Here is a 23,485-nt window from a genome sequence, read left to right as displayed (position 1 = left end):
GCTTTGAAGGCCCTGAAAAACTATTTTCTCAGACAGAGGGAAACAATTAAGTTTATTTCTGTCTTTTGAATTACATCTGTGATTTTCTCGCTGGGCCAGTCTTTGCTGGAAAAATCTGATGTAAAATTAATGAGTTTTTAGTAATATTTGACTCAAAATATGGGAATCTAACCATAACCATTGGTATGAACTGCATTCCACAAATCACTCACCCACAGGGTCTAAATCTGAATTTTTTCCTCAATAAGATAATAAAAACATGTGCACACAATCAGAGGAAGAGCAGCTCATTATAAGAAACATGCACTGTGTATTTACCATCCAGAACTCTGTCTAGATGATGGAACTGGTTCTGGGATTGATCTTTGTATCTGGTGCAGATGGAGCAGGCACAGGAGCAGTCTGACGCACAGTCGCAATCATTCTGGTGGAAAAAACAGCAGAGACAAGAACACCAACAATTGAACAATCCTGCCAGGAAATGAAAACTTTAACAGAAGAGGAGCAGGTATTCTCCTGTGTGTGTCTGCATTTGAAACTGATAAAATAATAAAAAAGAGGGCAGAGATAACTCACACTGATGCTGGGTCTTACCTCTCTCCTCTTAAGATCCTTCATCCGGCGAACAAGTGTCAAATAGAAACCGACTCCAAAGCAGTTCTTGAGGAAGAGGGGGGACCCGCAGCAGTGGAGCTGTCCTTTGGAGATTATGGCGATGCGGTCGCTCAGCAGGTCGGCCTCGTCCATGTGATGGGTGGACAGGATCACTGTCCGGCCTGCACAAAAGGTCAAACTTTCAATAAAGTACTTTTTTACTGACGTGTCATTTGAATGAAAGTAGCACATTGTAGATTAACAAAAAAAAGCTACCACAACTTCAAAATGCTTCTGCTAACAGATGATTGATTTTGTGCCTGCTTTGTTTTGCTTTTGTTGTAGCAGTGTAGCTGAATTTTTCCGTTTGATCAGTTCCCTACTTAATTCAAGTGCCTCAGGAGATCTGTGAAGCTGCAAAGGATTTGGTTTCATTCTTCAGTGCTTTCAGTGGAGCAGTAAAAAGTGGACATTCAGGGTGAGATGTGTACTGGTGAGGATGAAATGTGGCTCTAAAGGAGTAAAGTATTGACATGTAGGGCTCAAATATGGACCTTAAAGGTTGAATCAGCGATTCTGGAGAAAGATTGTTGATATTTGAACTCAACACCCAAACAAATACACCTCTCCTCCTTCAGAACGTTAGCATCTGCCAGATTTTGCTTTTTTGTATACATCCATGGCCTTTCCCCTGCCGTGTGCACAAACAGAAAAGTGCTGTGTGTCTCGGCTGGAGCCACTTTGTTTATTTCCCTTTTACAGAGCCATCCAAACATCAGCTTTTGTTTTTTTTGCACACACACAGAACAGACAGCTAGTGGACCAGGAGGAGATATTTGCTGACTTTGACAAAAGGTTTATTGGATTAGAATCACAGACTCCACCTTCTTGTTATTCTTACCTGCTCTGTATTTCAGTAGCAGATCCCAAATGGATCTCCTGGAATAGGGGTCCACTCCAGAGGTAGGTTCATCCAGGATCACAACCTTTGACCCTCCAACAAATGCCATGGCAACTGACAGTTTCCTCTGCATGCCGCCTGTAGGGTGAGAGAGAGGCAACTGGTCAGATCGGGGAACACCTTTCACTGCTTCTAATGTGGTCAAAAGTCTTAGGAAGGAGGTTCCTGGCATGGTGAGTCAGATAACAAACCTTAAAATCCCTTGTTGGCTAAAGTTGTGCATCCTGGGAACAACATAACTTATGCACAGTTTGCCCAAAAGTACAGAGGTACGTTAAAACCTCAGTAAACTATAATCTGTTGGGACTTTAAAGCCATTTTTGGCTTTTAAATGATTTTGTAGTTGCTGCACTTTGCCTTTATAGGACATATTAGAGCTGCAACAATTAGTCGACTAACCAATTAGCTGACAGAAACAAGATCTTGCATACATGCATTTTTTCATGCAAAAAAGGTAGAAAATGTTGTTTACAGCCTCTGAAATACAAATATGTCTTGCTTTTCTCTGTTTTATATCATATCAAACTAAATATCATTCTGTGTTTGACTGGAAAAATAAGACATTTGAAGGCATCACCTTGGAAAGAAAATATTCTCCAGATTAATCAGTAATGAATATAAAACTACTAAGAAGCATGACTGTGTACTTATAGACTTATGTCTCTCATGAACAAAGAAAGCAATAACTATATGATGGAAAAATGTGAACAAACGAAGTATTAATTAATACATACAGGATCATTAAAATGTGCTACTATTGCAAACTAACATACAGTACATTTATAAATTACATTTATAAATAAATATCTTGGTGAGCGATGAGGAGTTTTTTTTAAAAATTGTTGGTAATGATCAAAAAAAGCCAAAGACTGAAGTTGGGCTGTGCAACTGGACTAATACTATAAATTATTTTAGATTTCTGTACATTGCAATTACAATAGCATCTGTTAATTCACCTCTGTTTTAATTACTATGTTTTTTATCTGCTTGCCTATTCATTTGACAGCATGCTGTATTCGCTGCCAAGACTTTATTATTTTGTTGTGTTGTGTTTGTTATAATTTTAAAAAACACCAATTAAAAAGTGTTTAGAGCAGTCACAATGACAAAGGAATGATTAATTAATTTCTCTTTTGCTTTTTCACAAACACAGACAAACAGGTGGTCTACCTGAGAGGTTCTGAGCCTCGTCGTCTCTCTTGTGAGGCAGCCCGAGGTCCACCAGCATGGCCTCCACCTCCCTCTGCGCCTCCTCCTGAGTCCGACCCTTCAGCAGTGAGTAGAACAGGATGTGCTCCTCTACTGTGAGACTGGACAAAAACAGGGCAGCAGTGATGAAGAATTAATACAGAGGAAGAGTGTAAAATTGTTGTTTTGACAGTTTTTTTGTGAGTGCTTTTTAAAGTCTGTATGGGAAAGTGAATCAGCAGCTCAGGTTTTCAGCAAATGCTGTCAAAGCCAATCTCTGAAGAATGTGCATTGATTTTAACAAAGCGGGTTTTTCACTTTATTACAACTGAAAAAGTTCAATTAGAAACTTTAACAAATAAAATGCAACTGAAGAGTCATTTTGCTCTTTGTTCTTCAGCACAAATAGTTCCTTTGTTATTGTTTGCTTTCTGTATGTCAAAGAAACACTGTATGCATGTAATTATTTCAACTTTCATGTATATTTGCACTAAAGTCCTGTCAGCAGCTTTAATGTAACTCACTGTTTAAAGAGGATGTTGTACTGAGGGCACATGCCCAGGGAGGAGCGGATGGTGTCCATGTCCGTCCTAATGTCGCTTCCATTAATGTACGCTGTGCCAGATGTGGGCGGGTACAGGCCTGTCAGGATGGACCTGGACAGAGCAGAAGCACATACAACATTAATATGAAGACATGGGGGGTTTGTGCTAGGATCTTCAGGAGATGATTAATAGATATATGAGCCAGAAAACCTCTCAGGTTGCATTAAATGTCCTATTTTAAACTTGCACAATATGTAATTTTCTTCTGCTAGTGATCTGTCAATCAAAACATTAACAAAAGATGGAGTTTGGTATCATTGTGTAGTGTGGGGTCATTGGAGTTTTGTCTTCCTCAATGCTCCCCTCTAGTTCTCCCAGTTACGATTCCTCCAGTGTTCATTAAAAAAGAGGTTTTTACCAGGAGCCGAATTATCCACAGAGGTTTCCAAAATAAACTGAGCATGTAATTAAAACCGGTAAAAACACTGAATTAAGCAGTTTCACATTAAACACACATTAGTTCACATTAGTTTGCTCAGCTCTGAAACTTAAGATCTAGTCATCAAATGATTAAGATCCTTTATCTGGTTAAAATATATAGTTAACAATGACAAAGATCTAAAAATATGGCAGAAAAATGTGGCAGAAAACTGGATTAAAAAAAAGTACATTCATACTGTTGGCGCATGCATAAAGGGGTTGTGACACTATTGACAGGTGACCAAATCAAACAAACCTTTATCTTAATTTTTCTAGCTTTGAAACTTTTTGGATAATGTAAGTACACAACTCAACAAAATATATAGCAGACCACATGGCTTGAATGTGAAAAAGTTACATATTATACCTTTAAACAGGCTGTGAAATCAAATTCTAGCTAAACTATTTGAGTAAACATGTTTTAGACTAAGCTTTTTCTCCACTGTTTGATTTTAAGAGATTCCTAGGTTGTTAAATGTGATTTCAGCTTACATAGTGGTGGTTTTTCCAGCCCCATTGTGCCCCAAGAAGGATGTGATCTGGCCTTCATAGAAATTGATGCTTAGACAGTTAACAGCTGGACGAGAACTTCCTTTGAACACCTTCACCAGGTCCTCAATCTGCACCCCCATCTCCAGGCCCACTGGGTCTGGCTCAAAGAACAGACCTGCATAGAAAAAAAAGCACCCAGAAAGAATGAGTTAACACTTAAAAATGCATTAAGATTATATAACAGATAGCACAACAGCCATTAGAAATGACAATATTGTCGAAAAATGGTTTTAATGAACCAATTTGTGTTTATGTATCAAACTTGCAGTCTCATTAATAACAAGTTAATCTTCTTAATCATTGTGATTATGTATCCCTAGTCTCTTATCTGGGCCAATCCCTTTCTTGCAGCTCCAGGTGTGGTGTGTTACCCTGCCTGTCCACCAGATGTCCTCAGCGTGTGTCCCCCACAGCTTGTCTGTCCCTCTTTCAGTTTCTGCTTGCCCTCAGGCTTCAGCTCTGTGTCTGCGTCCTCACCTTCTATCCCTAAGTCCTGACACTCCTCCTCCTGGTTCGGAGTCTCCTCTTGTCGTCTCTGCAGCTCCCTTTCTCTCTCCAGTCGTTCCCTCTTACTTTGGTGCTTGCAGGCTTTCCTGCCAGCTGAGCCGTTACAGGTGTAGGTCTCTGGTGAGCCCCTGCTCTCAGCGTCCTTCTCTGTGTACCCTGGTTCAGGTTTCTGAGCATCTGAAGAAGACAGAGACATTTCTTAGTTAGGATGTGTTGGGTAAGGTTTTCCCTAGCTCATGAAAATAGTTTGCCTCTCACAGTCGACTACAACATGTGGAATTTACATGTATGTATGTACACTACCGGTCAAAAGTTTTAGAACACCCCAATTTTTCCAGTTTTTTATTGAAATTCAAGCAGTTCAAGTCAAATGAACAGCTTGAAAGGGTACGAAGATAAGTGTTGAACTGCCAGAGGTAAATAAAAAAAGGTAAGCTTAACCAAAACTGAAAAATAATGTACATTTCAGAATTATACAAGTAGGCCTTTTTCAGGGAACAAGAAATGGGTTAACAACTTAACTCTATGGAGTCTTGGGCTACTTTGTCCATTTTTTAAATTATTTTCATGTCTTTGTAAGTCATTTTGTGTCTTTTTTTGGTCATTTTGTGTCTTTTTTTAGTCCTTTAGTCCAACATAACATGTGATTTTGAATCTTTTTTTTTTATTTTCAAAACACTATCATGCTCAATAAATAATTTTAAATGTTGCAAATGTGCATTAATTTCAGAGTACACTGAGACATTAAACTGCATAATTTTCAATTAAATTCTGGAAAAGTTGGTGTGTTCTAAAACTTTTGACCGGTAGTGTATGTACACACACATATATATACAACAACAACAATAATAATAATAATAATAATAATAATAATAATAATAATAATAATAATAATAATAATAATGATAATACAAATGTATAAAAATCATACAATCACCTATATTAATTCCACCTATTTGACCAAAAAATAAATAAATATTCAACCCCAAATCCCACCCATTCACCTATTTACCCTTTAACTACGCCCTCGAGTTTCTAATATGTTAATGCCATCAGAGGAGATGTTTAAACATGTTTCAACCTGCAGGTCCACAGCTTGTATGGACATTAAATAGGAATGTGCACCTTGTTTACATATTTTGTAATATTTGCATATTACTAGGAATGCTCCTAACGAGTAATTTCCCTGACATTTAAAGTAAAGTTAATTGACGTCTACGTCTAAAAGTAAGAAAATACAGAAAAAGTTAAAATGAGCCCAATTTAACACTTAATTAAATTATAATTGAATCCTAGCTAACTAATTAGATGCTAATTTTTTCATAAAGCAACATTTTACTAGGAAGATATTAAATTTCTTTGAATAATACGTTCAACCGACTAGTATTTCTGGTTCAAGTCCCTACTTATTACTGCAAAGAGATGTTTATGAAATATGATAAAATGCTAATTTGTAGCAACAGTTACAAGTTGTTTTTGTTCATTTTTTTTTCCTAGGGAGGTTCTCAGAAAACAATCTGTTGGTTCGGATGACCTTGTTTCAGACCCCGTGCTGCGAAGAGTGCTGGAGGGAGCAAGTGAGAAAATCTTTCTCATGGGTGTCTCGACTCATTATAAACCTTAAGTTGACCTTTCCAATACTACCAGCGGGAATACTAAGCTTTTCTGGGGAGCAATTATTTTTGGCAAATAAAATAAGGGCAGGCAATTCACTTCTCTCACTTGGGTTTTACTTACAAAACTACTGAAGCCCTGAGGGGAAAGAAAAAGATGGTGATCCATTGTTAGGTCTGATCTAAATTGATGTTTGTCTTGTGTTGATGACAGGTGAAGAAGAGGACTAAAAGGATTTATGTTTCTTCAAGGGACGTTTTAATTTCTCCATGGACTATTAACACAAGTGATATGAATTGTGTGTTTTTTTGTTTGTGTGTTTATTTTTATGGATACATTAATCTTTTAATTAATTAATCTTTCATTTAGAGTTAATTTACACCGAATGAATATCAAAAACTTGTGTCATTAATGTTTCAATATTTAATTAATCATGTTCTCTTATTAAGAAACACATTTGAAAAAAGTATTGAATATTGTGAAGAATTTATCTTTACTACTTTTATAATTACTCAATTAATATTAGAATTAATTTTCACCAAATTAATATCAAAAACTTTAATATTTTTATTAATATTTCCATATTTTATTCGATCATGTTCTCTAATGAACAAACACATTCAATTTAATGATTTAATCTAATGTATCATTTATTCAACATATTTTTTTTTATAAAATCTCGATCAATATTAATTAATTGAATGAATATGAATTAATTTACCCCAAATTAATATCAAAAACTTATATGAACTCAACTTAATATTCTCATTAAAATTTCCATAATTTGTTCGATCATGTTCTCTTATAAACAAAAAAACGTAACACGAAACAAAGTATGTTTCTAAGTTACAAACACAGGAGAGAAAATCATTTATACCAGATTTAGAAAATAGATCAGCAGAATGTTTTTTCTCATTTGTCTCTGAAGGCTTTTGAGCAACAGACCTCCAGTCACAGGGCGCTCCTCGCTTATGAAGCGTGTAAGCGATTTTAAAGTCAGTCACACTAACCTTCCTCAGCCATTTCTGTGTGTGAGTGTGCAGAAGTTTGCCAGTATGAGGGCTGCAGCGGGAAGTAGAATGGTCGACCGATGCCGTACTGTCCTGTGAAGTAGAAAAGGTGATACAATCCTCAGTGTGATAAACTCATAGTCCCTATAAAACAGTAAAATACTTTAAGTAACACAGTATATTAGCAACCAAACCTGGGAAGACATTATCCAGATACCAGGCCAGAACACCATACAGGACCGCATCAAACACCATCATGAGGATGGAGGTGAGGAAGGAGTAGGTGTCTTTCTCTAACGGGCTTGTCATGATGTTGTCCCACTGCAGACCCAAACCCTGCTCCTCGTACCGCGACAGGTACTCTGTCCCGAAGCCAAAGGCCACCGGAGACAATAAGCTCTAGGGAAGCATAAATTATAAACACTTGATTTACAGACAGAAGTGGAAATGCAAGTGTCCCAAAATTCAGTTTATATGTCATGAAAACACCTTTTAAATCTTAATTTGTAACAAACAATATAGCACTATTTGTTCAAACAATGATACACAATCAGTTGTCCTTCCTGTCTGTATTATTGACTTGTAGGGGAAAAGACATTTGATGAAAGTTTGTTTTATAAGGATGTGTGAGCTCCCTTGGATTTAATGCTTGTGCTTTAAAATGATCTACAGTACAGGCCAAAAGTTTGGACACACCTTCTCATTCAATGTTTTTCCTTTATTTTCATGACTATTGACATTGTAAATTCATCAAAACTATTAATGAACACATGTGGAATTATGTACTTAACAAAAAAGTGTGAAATAACTGAAAACATGTATTATATTCTAGTAAGCAAAGGGTGGCTACTTTGAGGAATCTAAAATACAAGACATGTTTTCAGTTATTTCACACTTTTTTTGTTAAGTACATAATTCCATATGTGTTTATTCATAGTTTTGATGCCTTCAGTGAGAATCTACAATGTAAATAGTCATGAAAATAAAGAAAAACGCATTGAATGAGATGGGTGTGTCCAAATTTTTGGCCTGTACTGTATGTATTTTTCTGTTTTTAAAATATGTCACAGAAATAAAAAAAGAAGACATACAGCAGCCAACTTTATGTTCTTGGTGATGCGGTCCTGCCAGGCGAAGCAGAGGACGTGCGGCAGGTAGAGGGTGAAGTAGATGATGCCGCTGCAGGCGGCTGCCAGGTTGGCTTTGTTGAAGAACACACTCATCAAGAAACACTGCATGATGGTGGCGATGGTGAAAGTCAGCAGGAAGAAGAAGACAAGGATGGGGTCGCTGTAATTCAGCACCTTCCCACCCTGACAGAAAACAAAAGACAGAGTGTGATTATATTAAAAAGATTTTCAGTTCAGCATCAAAACACTGCTGTAAACACACAGAGCGAGACACTCTTCTCTCTATAAATGGAGCTTTTTAATCATATCCACTAGAGGGCACCATAACACATACAAAATATTAACCCTACAAGCCAGCAAATAAAACCTGACCCTTGTTTCTCTACCAACATGGCCTCCTCTTCTGTTTTCTCACCATGATGATGGAGGTGAGCAGCGCAGTGCTGGCAGTCATCATGATGAAGCTGTCGATGAAACATGTGTACCACATGACTCCGTTGTCAACCCCCATGGCTTTGAGGGTCTCCTTGAGCCGCAGCTCCTTCTCCAGCACAATGCTCTTCACAGTCATGGACACGGAGTAGATCCAGGCCAGCACCATGAACATGGGGAAGCAGCGGTTCAGTGTGATCATGAAGCTGGAGGCGAAGAGAGGAGAGGAAGCAAGATGTGACCCCAAAAGACCTGCTGTTGTCTTCGGTGTGTTTATACAGGAATATTAACCACTGAATTATTTATTTACTCTCCGTTTTAGTAATAATATTGTGAGAAATACATTTCAGAAAAGTTGGGTTTAAGGAGGAAAGATTGTAAGATTAGAAAATTTCACCCAGTTTTGATATCAAAAGTAACACTTTGACCGACAACAATTCACGCTACTACTCCAAGAAATACAACCTGTAGACACTGAGATTAATAGGCTTTAAAAAGTTTCAGAAAATCAATACAATACTTTGTTTGCCTGTTAACTTAAAGGTTTTTTTTAAGCGGGGTTGTCTGAGGTTCTTAGCAATAGTCAGTGTATTACCTACAGTAGATGGCTTTCAATTAAGAGAAGCAGAACTACTGACACAGAAACTAAGCAATGTGCACGAGGGCAGCAGCTTAATGTATTTTAGCCACCTAAAAAAATGTATGTTAGTTTTAGTGTACGCTATGTTTTTAATATTTTCACCACTTTACCTTGCAGTCAGAAAGCCTTGTTTGCACCTACTGAAGCTGAAGCTTTTATCTGAGCTCTTGTCAAAGCCACCAGAGTCCTCAGACGAAAACAGTAATTTCACCTCATTTTTATCCGAGTGTGTTCTCCTTTGTGTTAATGTGTGATTTTGGTGTTTCCAGGGTCACACAATAACACAAACAACCTAAACGATTGAGGCAGCGGTAGACTAACAACTCCTGTGTCCTGCAAGGTAAAATTACTGTTTTTGTTAGTGGAGTCTGGTGGCTTTGAAGAGAGCATAGACAACAGTGCAGTTCCTCATCAAAAAAGATGATCTGACTGCAAGGTAAGGCAGGGAATATATGCTAAATATAATATAGTTAAACAGATTTTTTTAGGTAGCTAAAACATGTTAATGTTTTCCCTCGTCACCAGCAGTACATTGCTTAGCTTCTGTGTCTGTATTCCCGGCTGCATCTCCAAACTGGGGGTGTGCCAGCCGCCATCTATTGTAGATAATACACTGAGGATGGAAAAGTACCTCGTACAACCCCGCTTCATTTAATCCAAACTATCTCTTTAAGTTCTATGAGGATGCACTAATGTGTCTTGATTGGACTTGCATTTTGAGAGGGAGACATCCCATTAATACAGGATTAATCAACCAACACATCAATGAAGCAGCTGGCCAGTGAGTTAGAGAGGAAATCGACAAATGTGTCAATACATTATAGCTTCACTTGTATAGATAATCACACAGAAAAGTGTAAATAACTATGTGCTGGTAAACGAAGAGACTGATTCACTCACAGGTCGTCTACATAGCATGGATATGGCATCTGCTGGACGTAGACCCCGAGTAGCCAGTCTTTTCCTGTGTGAAGCTTGATGATGCCGTTTTCAATCATGTCCTGCAGGTAGGCAAAGCCTCCCCAGATGTACCTCTGGTCCTCCATGGGGTCTGCTCTGGGGCCAGGGTCCCAGTACCTGAAGGGAGGACACAGAGAGTGAATGACAGAGGTGGCTGCTGTTCATTCATCTCACAAACGGTTAAACAAGCAATCTCTTTAATCATTTCTGCTGTTGTATGAAATAATCCCAATCACTGTCTCCTTTTAAAAAACATTTTTATAATAAAACATCCTGAAGCTAAAGTCTCTAGAAGCACACACACAACATGTACATTGCTTTTGCTTAAGCGGATAAGTTGGAGGCAAAGCCCTCTTACAATCTGATTATTCAATTGTATAGAGGCAGGACTCCCACTGGGTCCATTACAGCCCGTCGGTGTGCTGTAAACAGCTAAAACATTTTGTTCACTGCGGGGGCTATTGACATACAGCCTGTTTATGAATGGGAGATCAAAGGAAAAGGAAAATGCATGTAAGAGCCTCACATGGGAGGATGAAAGGGCAGGTATCGAGTTAATATGGAACCACAGAGAGTCTTTGGAAAACACATTGAAGCCAGCTGGAGACGTTTCTCTCTTTTTCTCCTTTGAGGAATGTGACAAATCCATATAAATTGCCTCATTAATACGGCAGTTACAACCTGAAAAAATGAAGGAACGTATGTTGTCAGGGTGATTTGGTATTCTAACCATGACTGGTTGGATCACACTTAACTGAATATGGGTATGCTCACAAGTAGGCTGCAATTATTAGCCATTTTTTCTTTGCTAATAAATCGTTTATGCCCTTAATTTTGGTGCAATAAATTAGCTTCTCCCAATGGTTTGGAAAAGCAGGCCTTATAGGGTTGGAGATCTGTGTCTAAGATCACGGCATGATTAACTATATATATATAGATATAGATATACATTTTTACGACTTTTTTCTTATGAAATACATGTCTGTTTTATCTTTTCACGTCTCTACTCATATAAAACAATTCTTTGGGCGAAATGGTCGAAAATCCAAGGTATATACAATTTGTGATAATTAAAAGTATTAAAAGTAAACACTTTGTTTTATCTTGAGGTTTCACAAGTTGGTCAGTCTTTATAACAAAACATTAGGGATGCATGATTTTGGATTTTTTGCAGATATGCTGATATTTTCTAACTCATTTTAGCCGATTGATGATACCAATATGTGCTTTCTATGTGATTTCTTTCTCAACTTTTTTTTTCCAGGAGAAACTTATTATTATTATTATTATTTCAGTTACTGCCCATACAGCACAGATCTACTGATTAAAGCAGGGGTGTCAAACTCTGGCACGCGGGCCAAATTTGGCCCGCAGTGCAATTTTATTTGGCCCGCGAGGCAATACCAAATTATTATCTTATTATTGTACTATAAAAGCTGCCCCGCCGGTATTATACGGCGGATTTACAGCTAATACTACAAATCCCACAATGCCCTGCTGTTGTTTTGGCACGTCAATCAGGACAGGACCCAGAAACGCTCCTCTGTGACAGTCGTCATAGCAACCTCAAGCTAGAGCTGTCTCCGAGCTACCCCTTCCCAAAAATGGCGAAAAGAAAGGCCGAATTTATTAACCTGTTGAAAAAGTTTATTTTGATATTTAAATCAGAAGGATGCAAATAGAAAAGAGGCATACGATTTTTATTTATTTTTTATTTAATAAATTAATGACACTGATGTGTTTTTTATTTGAAATTTGATTTTGCATGTCTGCACTATTTAGTTATATATTGTATGTTTATAAGTGTTGCTGGTTCCATATTTAATGTTAAAGCAAAACATGTTTGGTATATATTAAAAGGTTTATTTGTTCAATGTTGGCCCGCGATTTTATTCAAGTTTTAAATTTTGGCCCATTGTGTATTTGAGTTTGACACCCCCGATGGCCCTTCGGATCAGCCCTTTTAAAGGCACATAGTCCAGTCAGAAAGCCTCTAGTTCGTCGACCAACTTGACCCATCTTGTCTTCCATAAGCTTCATTGCTACTGACCTGTCTTTGATCTTGTTGGTTCGCTCCACTGCGTCAATGTCCATGCGAATCTTGTACTTGACATGTGGGGGTACACTTGTGGTCCATGGATACATGTCCATGAAGACCAAGCCGGCCCAGAACTTGTTCTCCTCCAGCAGGTACAAGGCCTGATGGGTCATCTGGGACTCATCCGTGTAAGCCACAAATTTATCCAGATTGATGCACTGTAATCAGAGGAGACAAGATTGAATACTCTTCAAACTGCAATGTTCTTTAACATGCTATTTGAGCCAAAGGGATCACTGAAACCAAGATGTTGTTTGTGTCTGTGTGCGCTAGTGCTTGCCCAACTCTAATTTGATTGTGTATGGGATTAGGCCCATTTGGCAGTTGTTCTATGTGGACACAATTGACAGGTAGAGCTGGGTATTAAGTCCGGATCAGAATGCTGTTATTATGCACATTTAAACTATTTTAGTTTTCATTCAAGTTTTGACCAGTTTCAAACGGAAACCTACCCTATTGATAATTTTGTGTGCGGTTATGAGAACTTCCATTTGCTTCATCTTTCAATGAGGCGATCTGGTGATATGGGAAAACTGGAGCTACTACATTCATTCTGCAGTGGCACACACACAAACAGGCACGCACAAGTGTGCAAGAAAGGAAATGCATGCACTCAGACATGCACACGTGTGTCTAAACACACACAAGCACAACTCCAACACACTTGCACACTAACACAATTGGGATCACTTTCTCACATGCACAAACACACATGCTCTCTCTCTTTAAATCACACGTAATTGCCATGTGAAACTCCCACCCTACACACACACGCACACACACACACACACACACACACACACACACACTGCACTCACCGTGTCTAATGTCTCCATTCACATTACTGTACAAAACCCTGAGAGCGCTCAAAGAAAGAGGAGAGACCACTTCCCATTCATCCATATGGGAACATACATTCACTGCACAATAATGTTCACTCAGAGATGGGCTGAGAAGAAAGAGCCTCACTGATACACATGTTCCAATGGGATTTCAGTGTGAGAAACATACCCCTGACAGAGTAAGGGGCACTAATGCTAACTGCAGCAGTTATCCTATGGCCCAATGCTTGCTGACAGCTATATCTAATTGGCTAAACCGCCGGGGTTTGTTTGTGGGGCTCTGAAGGGTCTCGATGCTGAACTTGGAGACAAAGGACAGATTGAGATGCCTGCAATGATAGGGCTCTCTGCAAAACTGCAACCCCTGCCCCCTTTAAATCACTTGAGAGAGGAGAGAGAAGGCGTGAAGGATGGATAGAGTGATTTGCCCTCTTTTATTTTCGCAGGCGTAGGGGTCTGTTGCAATGCAGGGCCATACACTAAAACAGCATTGAGCTCATCGGGGGGGGGGACTCACTCCCACCTACCCTACACTTTATCACTGGCTCCACAATGAGAGCAAAGGAGGGGGGTGACAGCAGGCTTGTTCTCCCCACCTTTCAGCCTACAGGACGGGAGAGCGACTCTATAGCTGTGCTAAGTGGCCTGCTCTGTTTCAAAGGGGGCATGGCTGCAATCTCCTGGGAGCAGACCTGGAAGACTGATGCACCTGTCTGAGGGGCTGAAAGTCAGTCTGACTAAAAAACACTTAGCCCTGGGAATGTGCAGCATTTGGCTTATAGTGACTGTGGCAAAGAAGAAAAACCAGCAAGTGACTAGATAGCTAGATATAAATATATACATATATATGTATATATATATATATATATATACATATATATATATATATATATATATATATACTGTTGTTTCTTACCTCTCCGTACTTGTTGAATATGCGTATGATCTGGTCAGTCATGTTAAAAATATTCCTCCAGTCAAACTTGGGCATGCCCGGCTCCCTGTACTCCTCTAGACCGTTGTAGAGGAAGTTAAGAATGTGTTTGGTGGTAAAGTCGGTGTCGGCTAGACTTTCATCGATGAAGTGCATCACTGTTGGGTTTCTCAGTGTGTCCTGCAGAGATTGAGACAGAAATATAGTTAGTGCATGTAATATAAGCATTATGCAAGGTTGTATGACTTAAAAAACTGGTCGAGGAGCCAGAAAAAAGCCAGAAAAAAAGCCCAATTACAACATGCCAAACAGCTATTTGACAAGCCTCAAAACTTTTAGAGTGATGAGACCAAAAGTGAACTTTATGATCACAAATATAAACGCAATGTTTGGAGAGGATGAAAAGTACACCATCCCTACTGTGAGACACAGAGGTGGATCTCTGATGTTTTGAGGTGGATCAATGCAGCATGTTATCAGAAAATATTGGAGGACAATTTGCATTCAGCAGCCTGGAAGCTACGCATGGAACATACTTGGACTTTCCAACATGACCAAAGATCCAAAACAGGAGCTAGAGGCCCATTTCATGAAGAATGGACAGCTAAAAAAAATACAGGGCCTCATCATAAAAAAATGGTATGCAAACTTTTGAATGGGGACCATCTCAGTATCTTTGTTGCAGCTATTTTTCCTAAATATTCTGTTATTTATTGCAGTTTAATTTGAATCCCATAAATAAAAAGAAATGTGTTTTGCTTCACTCATGTTTTCCTAAAATAATGGTACACAACTTGCAATTCTGCCAGGGTATGAAAACTTATGAGAACAACTGCCATATAAAATATCCTTGGGTATGTTGAAAGTTGGTGATGTATGTGCAGTATTCCTACCCTGATCATGTTCATCTGGACACTGTTGAAGAAGAAAGCCCAGAGCTGAGGTCCCAACTCCTCCCAGGCCTTGGCCATGTTCTGCAACCTCTCTAACTCCTCGAAGGTTGTGTTGGCCTGCAACACACACACATACAAAGGAACCCTATTATGGCTATAGTGTCAAGTTTACAGATTTTTTAATTGCCATACAATACAGTGAAGAAGCACAATCAAGATAACATTGATATCAACAGTATAGATTCTCTTTTTAATTCTAAATGTTTTTAATATACACTACCGGTCAAAAGTTTTAGAACACCCCAATTTTTCCAGTTTTTTATTATTATTGAAATTCAAGCAGTTCAAGTCAAATGAACAGCTTGAAAGGGTACAGAGGTAAGTGGTGAACTGCCAGAGGTAAATAAAAAAGGTAAGCTTAACCAAAACTGAAAAATAATGTACATTTCAGAATTATACAAGTAGGCCTTTTTCAGGGAACAAGAAATGGGTTAACAACTTAACTCTATGGAGTCTTGGGCTTTTTTGTCCATTTTTGAATTATTTTCATGTCTTTGTAAGTCATTTTGTGTCTTTTTTTGGTCATTTTGTGTCTTTTTTTTTGGTCATTTTGTGTCTTTTTTTTTGTCATTTTGTGTCTTTTTTTAGTCCTTTAGTCCAACATAAAATGTGATTTTGAATCTTTTTTTTACTTTCAAAACACTTTCATGCTCAATAAAGAATTTTTAATGTTGCAAATGTGCATTCATTTCAGAGAACACTGAGACATTAAACTGCATAATTTTCAATTAAATTCTGGAAAAGTTGTTGTGTTCTAAAACTTTTGACCAGTAGTGTATAAAACTAATGTCGGTTAACAAGATCCATAAAACCTGAAAATCTAATTTATTAAAGCCTTAACTTGCAATATTCTTCAAGCACGATAGGCAAGTAATAAACAAGTGGACAAGTGGACAGTCACATTAGGTCGTTTTCTTTTCCTGTTTTGTGTCAGGATTGCTGAATGAGATGTGACAGACTGAAAAACATCTGTTTTCCCTTTCATTGCTTCACCCTCACATTCAATTTATTGTTTAATTTCTTCCCTCCTCCTCTTTTCCCTCACACTGCAGTAGATTGACTCTATCCCTCTGCCCCTCCTCTGCTTCAGTAGTCAGCTCATTCCTAAGAAGGGTGGGAGATTGGATGAATAAAAACAGATACTGAGAGTGGTGAAAGAGACGGAGAAGGAGAGAGAGAGAGAAAGAGAGAGAGGTGAGGGGTGAGGGGTCGGGCTGGAGGTGGTCTCACTTACACTCTTTAATATCTTGTGGACGGCAGGGGAGTCGGGGGTGTACAGGATCTTTCCCATCAGCAGGGGCTTGACTGAATTCCACACGATTTTTGTGACAGGGTTAGCCTCTAGGGTCTGCATCAGGGCGTTGCAGGAGGGTGCTAATGGTAGAAGAATTGCAAACACAGTGAGATAAAGGGAAGAATAAAAGAGACAAGGAAACAGTCAATACAATAGAGAAAATGCATCCTATTGAACTGCCTTATATCCTCACACCCTTTTATATGCAGCATGTATGCTAAATGTGTCACCAAGTGTTTATTTAACAGGAAACTCGATCCGTTCAGCATTTTGATGGATGAAAACAACTGATGAAATGTAAGAAAAGCTGTGACGTCAAAGCTGTGCACCAATTAAAACCACTACTTATTAATTCTAAACAGATTTTCTATACAAAGTGCTGAAAACATGATGCAAATACAAATAATCAAAAATGGACTGAATGCAAATTTCACTGATGATTGTGCTGTTTTTGAAGATAATTGCTCCACAATATAATGCAGAAATAGGGAAGCTGCCCACACAAAAAACAACCCAAACATTTAATTTGCATAATGCCAGAATAAAAAAAAGAAAGTATAAAATCTTTGGGAAAACATCTTGGTTATATTTTGCTCAAAGTTGCTGTTTACATATGAAAGTTTAGTTTAATCTTACTCCATTAAAGTTTACTTTTATTTGCACAATTAGCAAAACAATAAATAATAATAAAATGAATGTCTCATATCGTAATGTAAAACAGAAAATAGATCAATTTCCTGTATTATTATCTAAATATTATAAATGATGCTGTATCTAAATATACGCTATGTATAATAATAAAAAAACATACTGTATCTTATATAATATAGAGGTTTTTACAGTTCAGCAGCTCGTCACTTACTGGCCGAGTCGTCATAGACGTAGTTGTAGCTCTTGGAGCTGTTGACACCCAGAAACACCTTGTAGTTGTTGTCCTCATACCAGTTGAAGGACAGGACCCTGGAGCCGCCTCCCTCTGGGTATCCACAGAAGAGGTTGGACACACTGGACATCAGCTGGGTGAACGAGGACGGACCCCCAGCTTGAAACAGAGAGGAAGCTGCCTTCAAGAGCTCCTGAGAGCTCTCCCGCTCCATCAGCTGTAAAAGTCACACAGTGAGTTAGTTGGAGGACATTCTCTCAGTTGTCAATGTATCTGTTAACTTTATATAATTTAAAAAACCTATATTGATTGATTCATTGATTTTATTTGACCATTCTTGATATAAAAAATATGAAACAGCAAGCTGTGTCATACGTAATATAAATAGATAAAAAAATAGTCAGGGATGACACAATAAAGCCCTAAGGCTTATTTCCATTGTGGTCCCTATAAGGCAGGAGACGAGGGTAAGTAGCAGCATATCTTACATAAATCAAACAAGTATCATTCTTACATACATACATACATACATACATACATGCATCAATCATTCATAAGCCACATAATAACATAAATTACAGTTTCAAATATACACGACAGATACAGATTGCCAACATTCTAAGATTGGTGTTTAAACCATTTTTTCAAGTTTTGTTTAAAACTGCGTATGCTTCTAATTGATTGAAGTGGGCCTGGTAACCTATTCCAAAGAATAGTTCCAGAATAAAGAAAGGACTTTTTAGCCATGTTTGTCTTAACTCTAGGTGGTACAAAATCTGTTAAGCTTCCCCTAGTGGAATAGCGGTGAACTTCATTTACTCTATTTAAATAATTTTTAAAATAATTGGGTACATCCCCATAAGCACACCTGTGTACCATACATAACTGTATCTGAGATACACGATCCTCCACCTTCAACCATCCCACCTTATCAAAGTGGGATGATTCGAGGTGGGTTCTCATGGGGACATCCAAAATAAGTCTGATTAACTTGTTTTGTGAGGTCTGTAGCCTATGCTTCAAATTCATTGTGACACCATTATACCATGAGCCACATGCATAATCAAAATACGGCTGAATTAAGGCTCCTGCCAAAATGACCATTGTTTTTCTATCCAGAAATTTTGAAACTTTCCATTCTCTGTAACAACTTCAGGTTTTCATTCTGCTTTAACCTTTTTTGTGTGTTTTACAGGTGACCTATATTTGGCAGTTTGAAGTTTGAGTTTTAAACCATCGGAAGTACCAAATCATCAGAGCTGAAATTCAAAGACATGTCCTTCTCTCAATGAAGGTGCAACATTGAGTCACAATCCAAACCTCTATATTTAATTACAAGGACTGAGAGTCTATAGCTGGCTCGCAGCTCTGTGACGCTATACTTAGCCACTTGCTTTAAGCTCAATGCTAAGTTAACTCTTTACATGATAAAAAAAATGGTCACCATAATGTCTGAAGTTTATCAAGCAAAATGTTTACCATATTCATCCTCTTAGTTTAATGTGTGAGCATGCTAACATGTGCTAATAAGCATAAAACACAACCCACAATTGAGGCTAATGTGTATGTGGTACTATTTAGCATTAATCCAACATACTGGACAAAGAAAAAGGAAGTAGAGGAAAGCAGAGGAGCTCTACAAGTCATTAGGATTCATCCTCTGCAGACTCTGAACATGTTTACTGAATTTCATGTCAATTCATCAAGTAGCTGCAGAAATATTCAATCAGAAAAACAGAGCCATGCCACTTGCACGGCTAACATGAACCGTTAAAAATGTATGATTCTTAAAATGACATGTCAAAAGTTTAAAACAACTTCACAAAAATAAATTGAAGTGCATGGAGCACCATAACTTAACAGAAACAAAGATGATTTTACTGTCCCTGCTGTCATTTCTAATTAGCACATTGACACAGGGGTTAACATCCCTACTTACACTTTAAGTGACAACTCATTTAAATCCCAAAGATTATTTAACCTCAGTCTGATAAACAGTATGAACAGATAATGTGGCCCCCTAAGAGGTACCCACACTGGTTGTCACATTAATTTTTCATATCTGTCTGGTCATCAGTGTGGGCTGAATATCATTCTGGCTTCAACAGGATGAATGAATGTGGAGTATTATAAATAATTGGCTTTGAGCTTTTTGACCTTTTGTCAGATAATTATCTCCATGGCAGGGATATTTATGTCTTTTATATTTATTCATACTGTGGGAATAGCGTAGCATAAACTATGACTAGAAAACAATCGTTTTAAACATAAGCAAACATGTTGGACAGACAAGCAGAGTCTGAGGGGGGACTAAATATCCTCCTATTGATGGAACAAAAATAGCTTCATCCAAGTGCGTTTCTCCCCGGCATCTATCATTTCCTCTCTAAAGAAAAAGCGAGCAGGCTGCCAACAATATGAGTTTTAAGTTTGAGTTGTTTTTCTCGTCAAAGCTGCGAAATGACTGTCCCTCTTAAGGGATCAGATTTAAGATGAAGCTGAGTTCTTCCAGGAATATTTCTTCATAAGCTTTGACCTTTATTAGCACAGCTCTATAATCCGCTTACAGTTTTAAAAGTAGAATATAATAACACTGATAATCGAACTGGCTTCAGAGGTCAGGGATGAAAATGACTCATTGCTTTTCTTTGTCCAACACTTAAAGCAACTTTCTACATGTGAACATACACACACACACACAGGCTACAACACACCCCTGATTTATTTCACTTTCACTCCCTTTTCCTCCCTTTTTCTTATTTATCATTTCATGCACACGCACTCGGTTGAAAGGAAGGAGAGGTGGGTAATGAGAGCATTTGGCTCGCCTTTCTGTCACCACAGTGATACGAAGGTCCCACCTACAGGATGTGTCACCTCAAAGGAATGTCTCTCTCTCTCCCTCGACCCCCCACCCACCCCTCTCTCTCTCTCCCACACCCTGACAAAGGTGATGATGGGATACTCCATCCCCTGAGACATACAGTGAACGTGCCGAAACACACAGCACATCCCCAGTGAGTCATTCATTCGTGTGTGTGTGTGTGTGTGTGTGTGCAATTACCAAGATTAGTGAAAAAAGGTTGCTTTTCCAGTAAGATCAGTCTGTCTGTCTGTCTGTCTGTCTGTCTGTCTGTCTGTCTATCTTTTTTTGACTATTTTCGGCCCTGTCCAATCCACAACATGGAAGCAACATGGAGGAGAATTCAAACACTGAGCAAACTGAACGGAAACACTGCTATGCAGAAAAAATGTTTGCAAGAAATGCAAGTTATTTATTTTTTAAGGTTTTAGAGAAGTTTTACTTATTAAAACTAAAATGTGAAGCTTTCATTTCAAGCGATGCTTTGATTTCTGTTCGAAATATTTAATAAATAACCACAAAATAGTTAATTTGCGTGTGTTTACTTAATTTCTTTAAAATCCGGGTAACGGTTAAATTAATTGTGATATTGATTTGAGGTCATATCGGCCAGCCTTAGCTGTATCTCAATTCAGGGGCTTAGTTCAATGGATGTCAAATGTTAAATGCATTCAGTCCAGTGCCTGACGCAAACTCCAAATGTTGCTTCATGCAGCCCACTGAATATGTACAGAACCGTTTCTCCTGTTGGCCCCGTCCACCAGATGTGATGACATCACAATTGTATTGCTCTTTGTGTCTGGTGTTCTACAAGTTCTACAAATATAAAACCTTCATGGATCAAAAACACACAATATAAACATAATAAATAAAAATACTCGCATGCTGTTTTAGCTCAGTAAATAGCAGGCTAGTATGGAATTTCAGGTGCAAATTTCTAATCTATTTCTGTATAATTCTATCTTTTAGTATATTCCATTTCTACTAGATTCTGATATGTTTTTCATATGTATTAAATAAATAAAGTGATACATTCACAACTATTATGTGTATGTCATGTGAGACACGATTGGTATGTTTGCACACACACACACACACACACACACACACACCCACACACACACATAGTTATGCATTGATATACGTACATGAATGCACATACGCACACATATCACATGCTCTTACAAAGACATATCAGTGCTTGTACAGTTCACATGCAGGTTGTTAACACACACATTGTTGAGCCCATCACTCAGCCTCCTCTGTGAGCGATTCTCAAACTGGGAGCAGCGGAAGAGGCGAGTTTCCTGCAGGGCTAAAAATACTGGTGTGTCTGATCCTGCAGGACCGAGGAGAAGAAGTGAGGAGCAGGAGTGAGTGGAGAGGGATAGGTGGACTTCGCAACACTTACAAGTCGGATCTTCTCCGATGTCACCTTAAGAACCCGACCCCAGAAGTGCAGGTCGATCCCCTGAGAGCCGTTGTCCATAACCTGAGGCATCTGGGGATACGAAGTCACAAGATGCATCAGTCATACAGTGCTTTAAAAAATAAGATGATAAAATACAACATAAAACACAATTTGCTCTTTGTTGAACTCAGAATCATTGCTCCTCTGTTGAAGTCAAGTCCCATGATGCCTTAGGCAGATAAAGTCATTCAGATCTAGCATGAAACTAGTGAAACCCTTATAAAGTCTCGGAAACGTCCAAGAAATGTTTGCAAATGAAAGGAAATCACTTTCTTCACCCACAGTGCAACAAGCAACCTGCTAGTGAAAACCACTAGTTGGTCTTCCGTTTTTTTTTTGTCACGCCATTAGGGTGTCGTCTATATTTCTGGAGGAAATGAACCTGCTTTAAACTTGAAATCAGTTGTTTGTTATGAAAACATGCTTTGCTTAAACTTCCATCTATGACTTCATCATCTTGAGAAACCATTAGCCCAGTAGGAGTTCGTTAGAAAAAGGCCTGGTCAGAGGCGAGCAGAGTGCTGAGGGCTGCGGAAACCCCGAATGCAAAGACAAACACGCACATGTGATATCCTTCCTCCCGCATTCCTCGCACTTGCATTTCAATGAACGAAGGAAGGAGGGAGGCGGTGTGCAGGGGGGGAAGAGAGAAAGCGAGGGAACAGGAAGGGAGGGTGATGAGAGGTGGATGGGAGAAGGGAGTCAGCAGCGTAACAAGTTGTTGCAAGGCAGAGGTCAGTGTGGTAATGGGCTTTCCACTTAATAGAGATAATTGGTTAAATGCACAGATCACCACTAAGATGCAGCTGTAGTACAAACTAAGGAGTACTCATGTGCTAAGGATATATGCATATGCTGGTTATATTAGTCAAGAAAAAAACATTCTATTATTTTTTATTCTATTCACTGAAAATGTCACCAATATGTATATTTGCACAGTAAACAAAAGAACAGGAATACTAATATTTCAATTCAATTAAACAATAAAACAATCCCAAAACACCCTGAATGGTCATGTTATTGCATGGATACTGTACTGGCTTGCATTATATTATGATGTCATTATGTCCATCTGTATATATTGTATGCAAAATGTTTATATGCATCAGAGGATTTATGTTGAATACTGTGTTTGTCTAGCTTTAACTCTCTTAGATATCCTGTCAATTCCAATAGGTTTGACTTTTCTAGGATGTCTAGCACATTTTAATTTCTGAACCATATTGTTAAAGCACATCATTTATTTTTAAACTATATTTTCATGTAAACATGAGATGGTATTTGACTTATACATGTCAAAATATCATATGAAAAGATGTATAGCCTTCACTCAGGATTTTTATTTATTCATTTATTTTCAATCTGTCCAGTATTTGGAATGGACAGAGGATCTGAATGTCACCTGAAGGTGAATGGGGAATTACTGTTTTGATTTCATTTTAAATGACACAATCAACTTATAATGCATCCTATATATTATGTACACAGAATATACAAACCAGAAGACTTTAAACATACTGTTTTCTGGAGATTT

The 23,485-nt window shown here is 38.2% G+C and overlaps 1 protein-coding gene across 1 annotated transcript in view; it reads right to left on the bottom strand.

Annotated features, from left to right (window-relative positions):
• LOC131980745 (retinal-specific phospholipid-transporting ATPase ABCA4-like) overlaps window positions 1-23,485 on the bottom strand; it is a 52,493-nt gene that overhangs the window by 20,778 nt on the left and 8,230 nt on the right. Inside the window, exons 7-24 of the mRNA XM_059345043.1 lie at window positions 21,892-21,981; window positions 17,597-17,834; window positions 16,675-16,814; window positions 15,381-15,497; window positions 14,470-14,667; window positions 12,664-12,869; window positions 10,554-10,730; window positions 8,997-9,219; window positions 8,543-8,764; window positions 7,646-7,850; window positions 7,452-7,544; window positions 4,798-5,004; window positions 4,261-4,435; window positions 3,268-3,399; window positions 2,726-2,865; window positions 1,496-1,633; window positions 595-776; window positions 319-424 (exon numbers count right to left, since the gene is read on the bottom strand). Of these exons, the coding sequence (XP_059201026.1) occupies window positions 319-424; window positions 595-776; window positions 1,496-1,633; window positions 2,726-2,865; window positions 3,268-3,399; window positions 4,261-4,435; window positions 4,798-5,004; window positions 7,452-7,544; window positions 7,646-7,850; window positions 8,543-8,764; window positions 8,997-9,219; window positions 10,554-10,730; window positions 12,664-12,869; window positions 14,470-14,667; window positions 15,381-15,497; window positions 16,675-16,814; window positions 17,597-17,834; window positions 21,892-21,981 (2,989 nt within the window). The remainder of the gene's footprint in view (window positions 1-318; window positions 425-594; window positions 777-1,495; window positions 1,634-2,725; window positions 2,866-3,267; window positions 3,400-4,260; window positions 4,436-4,797; window positions 5,005-7,451; window positions 7,545-7,645; window positions 7,851-8,542; window positions 8,765-8,996; window positions 9,220-10,553; window positions 10,731-12,663; window positions 12,870-14,469; window positions 14,668-15,380; window positions 15,498-16,674; window positions 16,815-17,596; window positions 17,835-21,891; window positions 21,982-23,485) is intronic.

This window comes from Centropristis striata, chromosome 11, assembly GCF_030273125.1.
Source record: "Centropristis striata isolate RG_2023a ecotype Rhode Island chromosome 11, C.striata_1.0, whole genome shotgun sequence".
Classification (NCBI taxonomy): domain Eukaryota; kingdom Metazoa; phylum Chordata; class Actinopteri; order Perciformes; family Serranidae; genus Centropristis; species Centropristis striata.
Note: the sequence above shows the minus strand (reverse complement) of the source record. Positions and strands in the feature narration are given on the sequence as shown.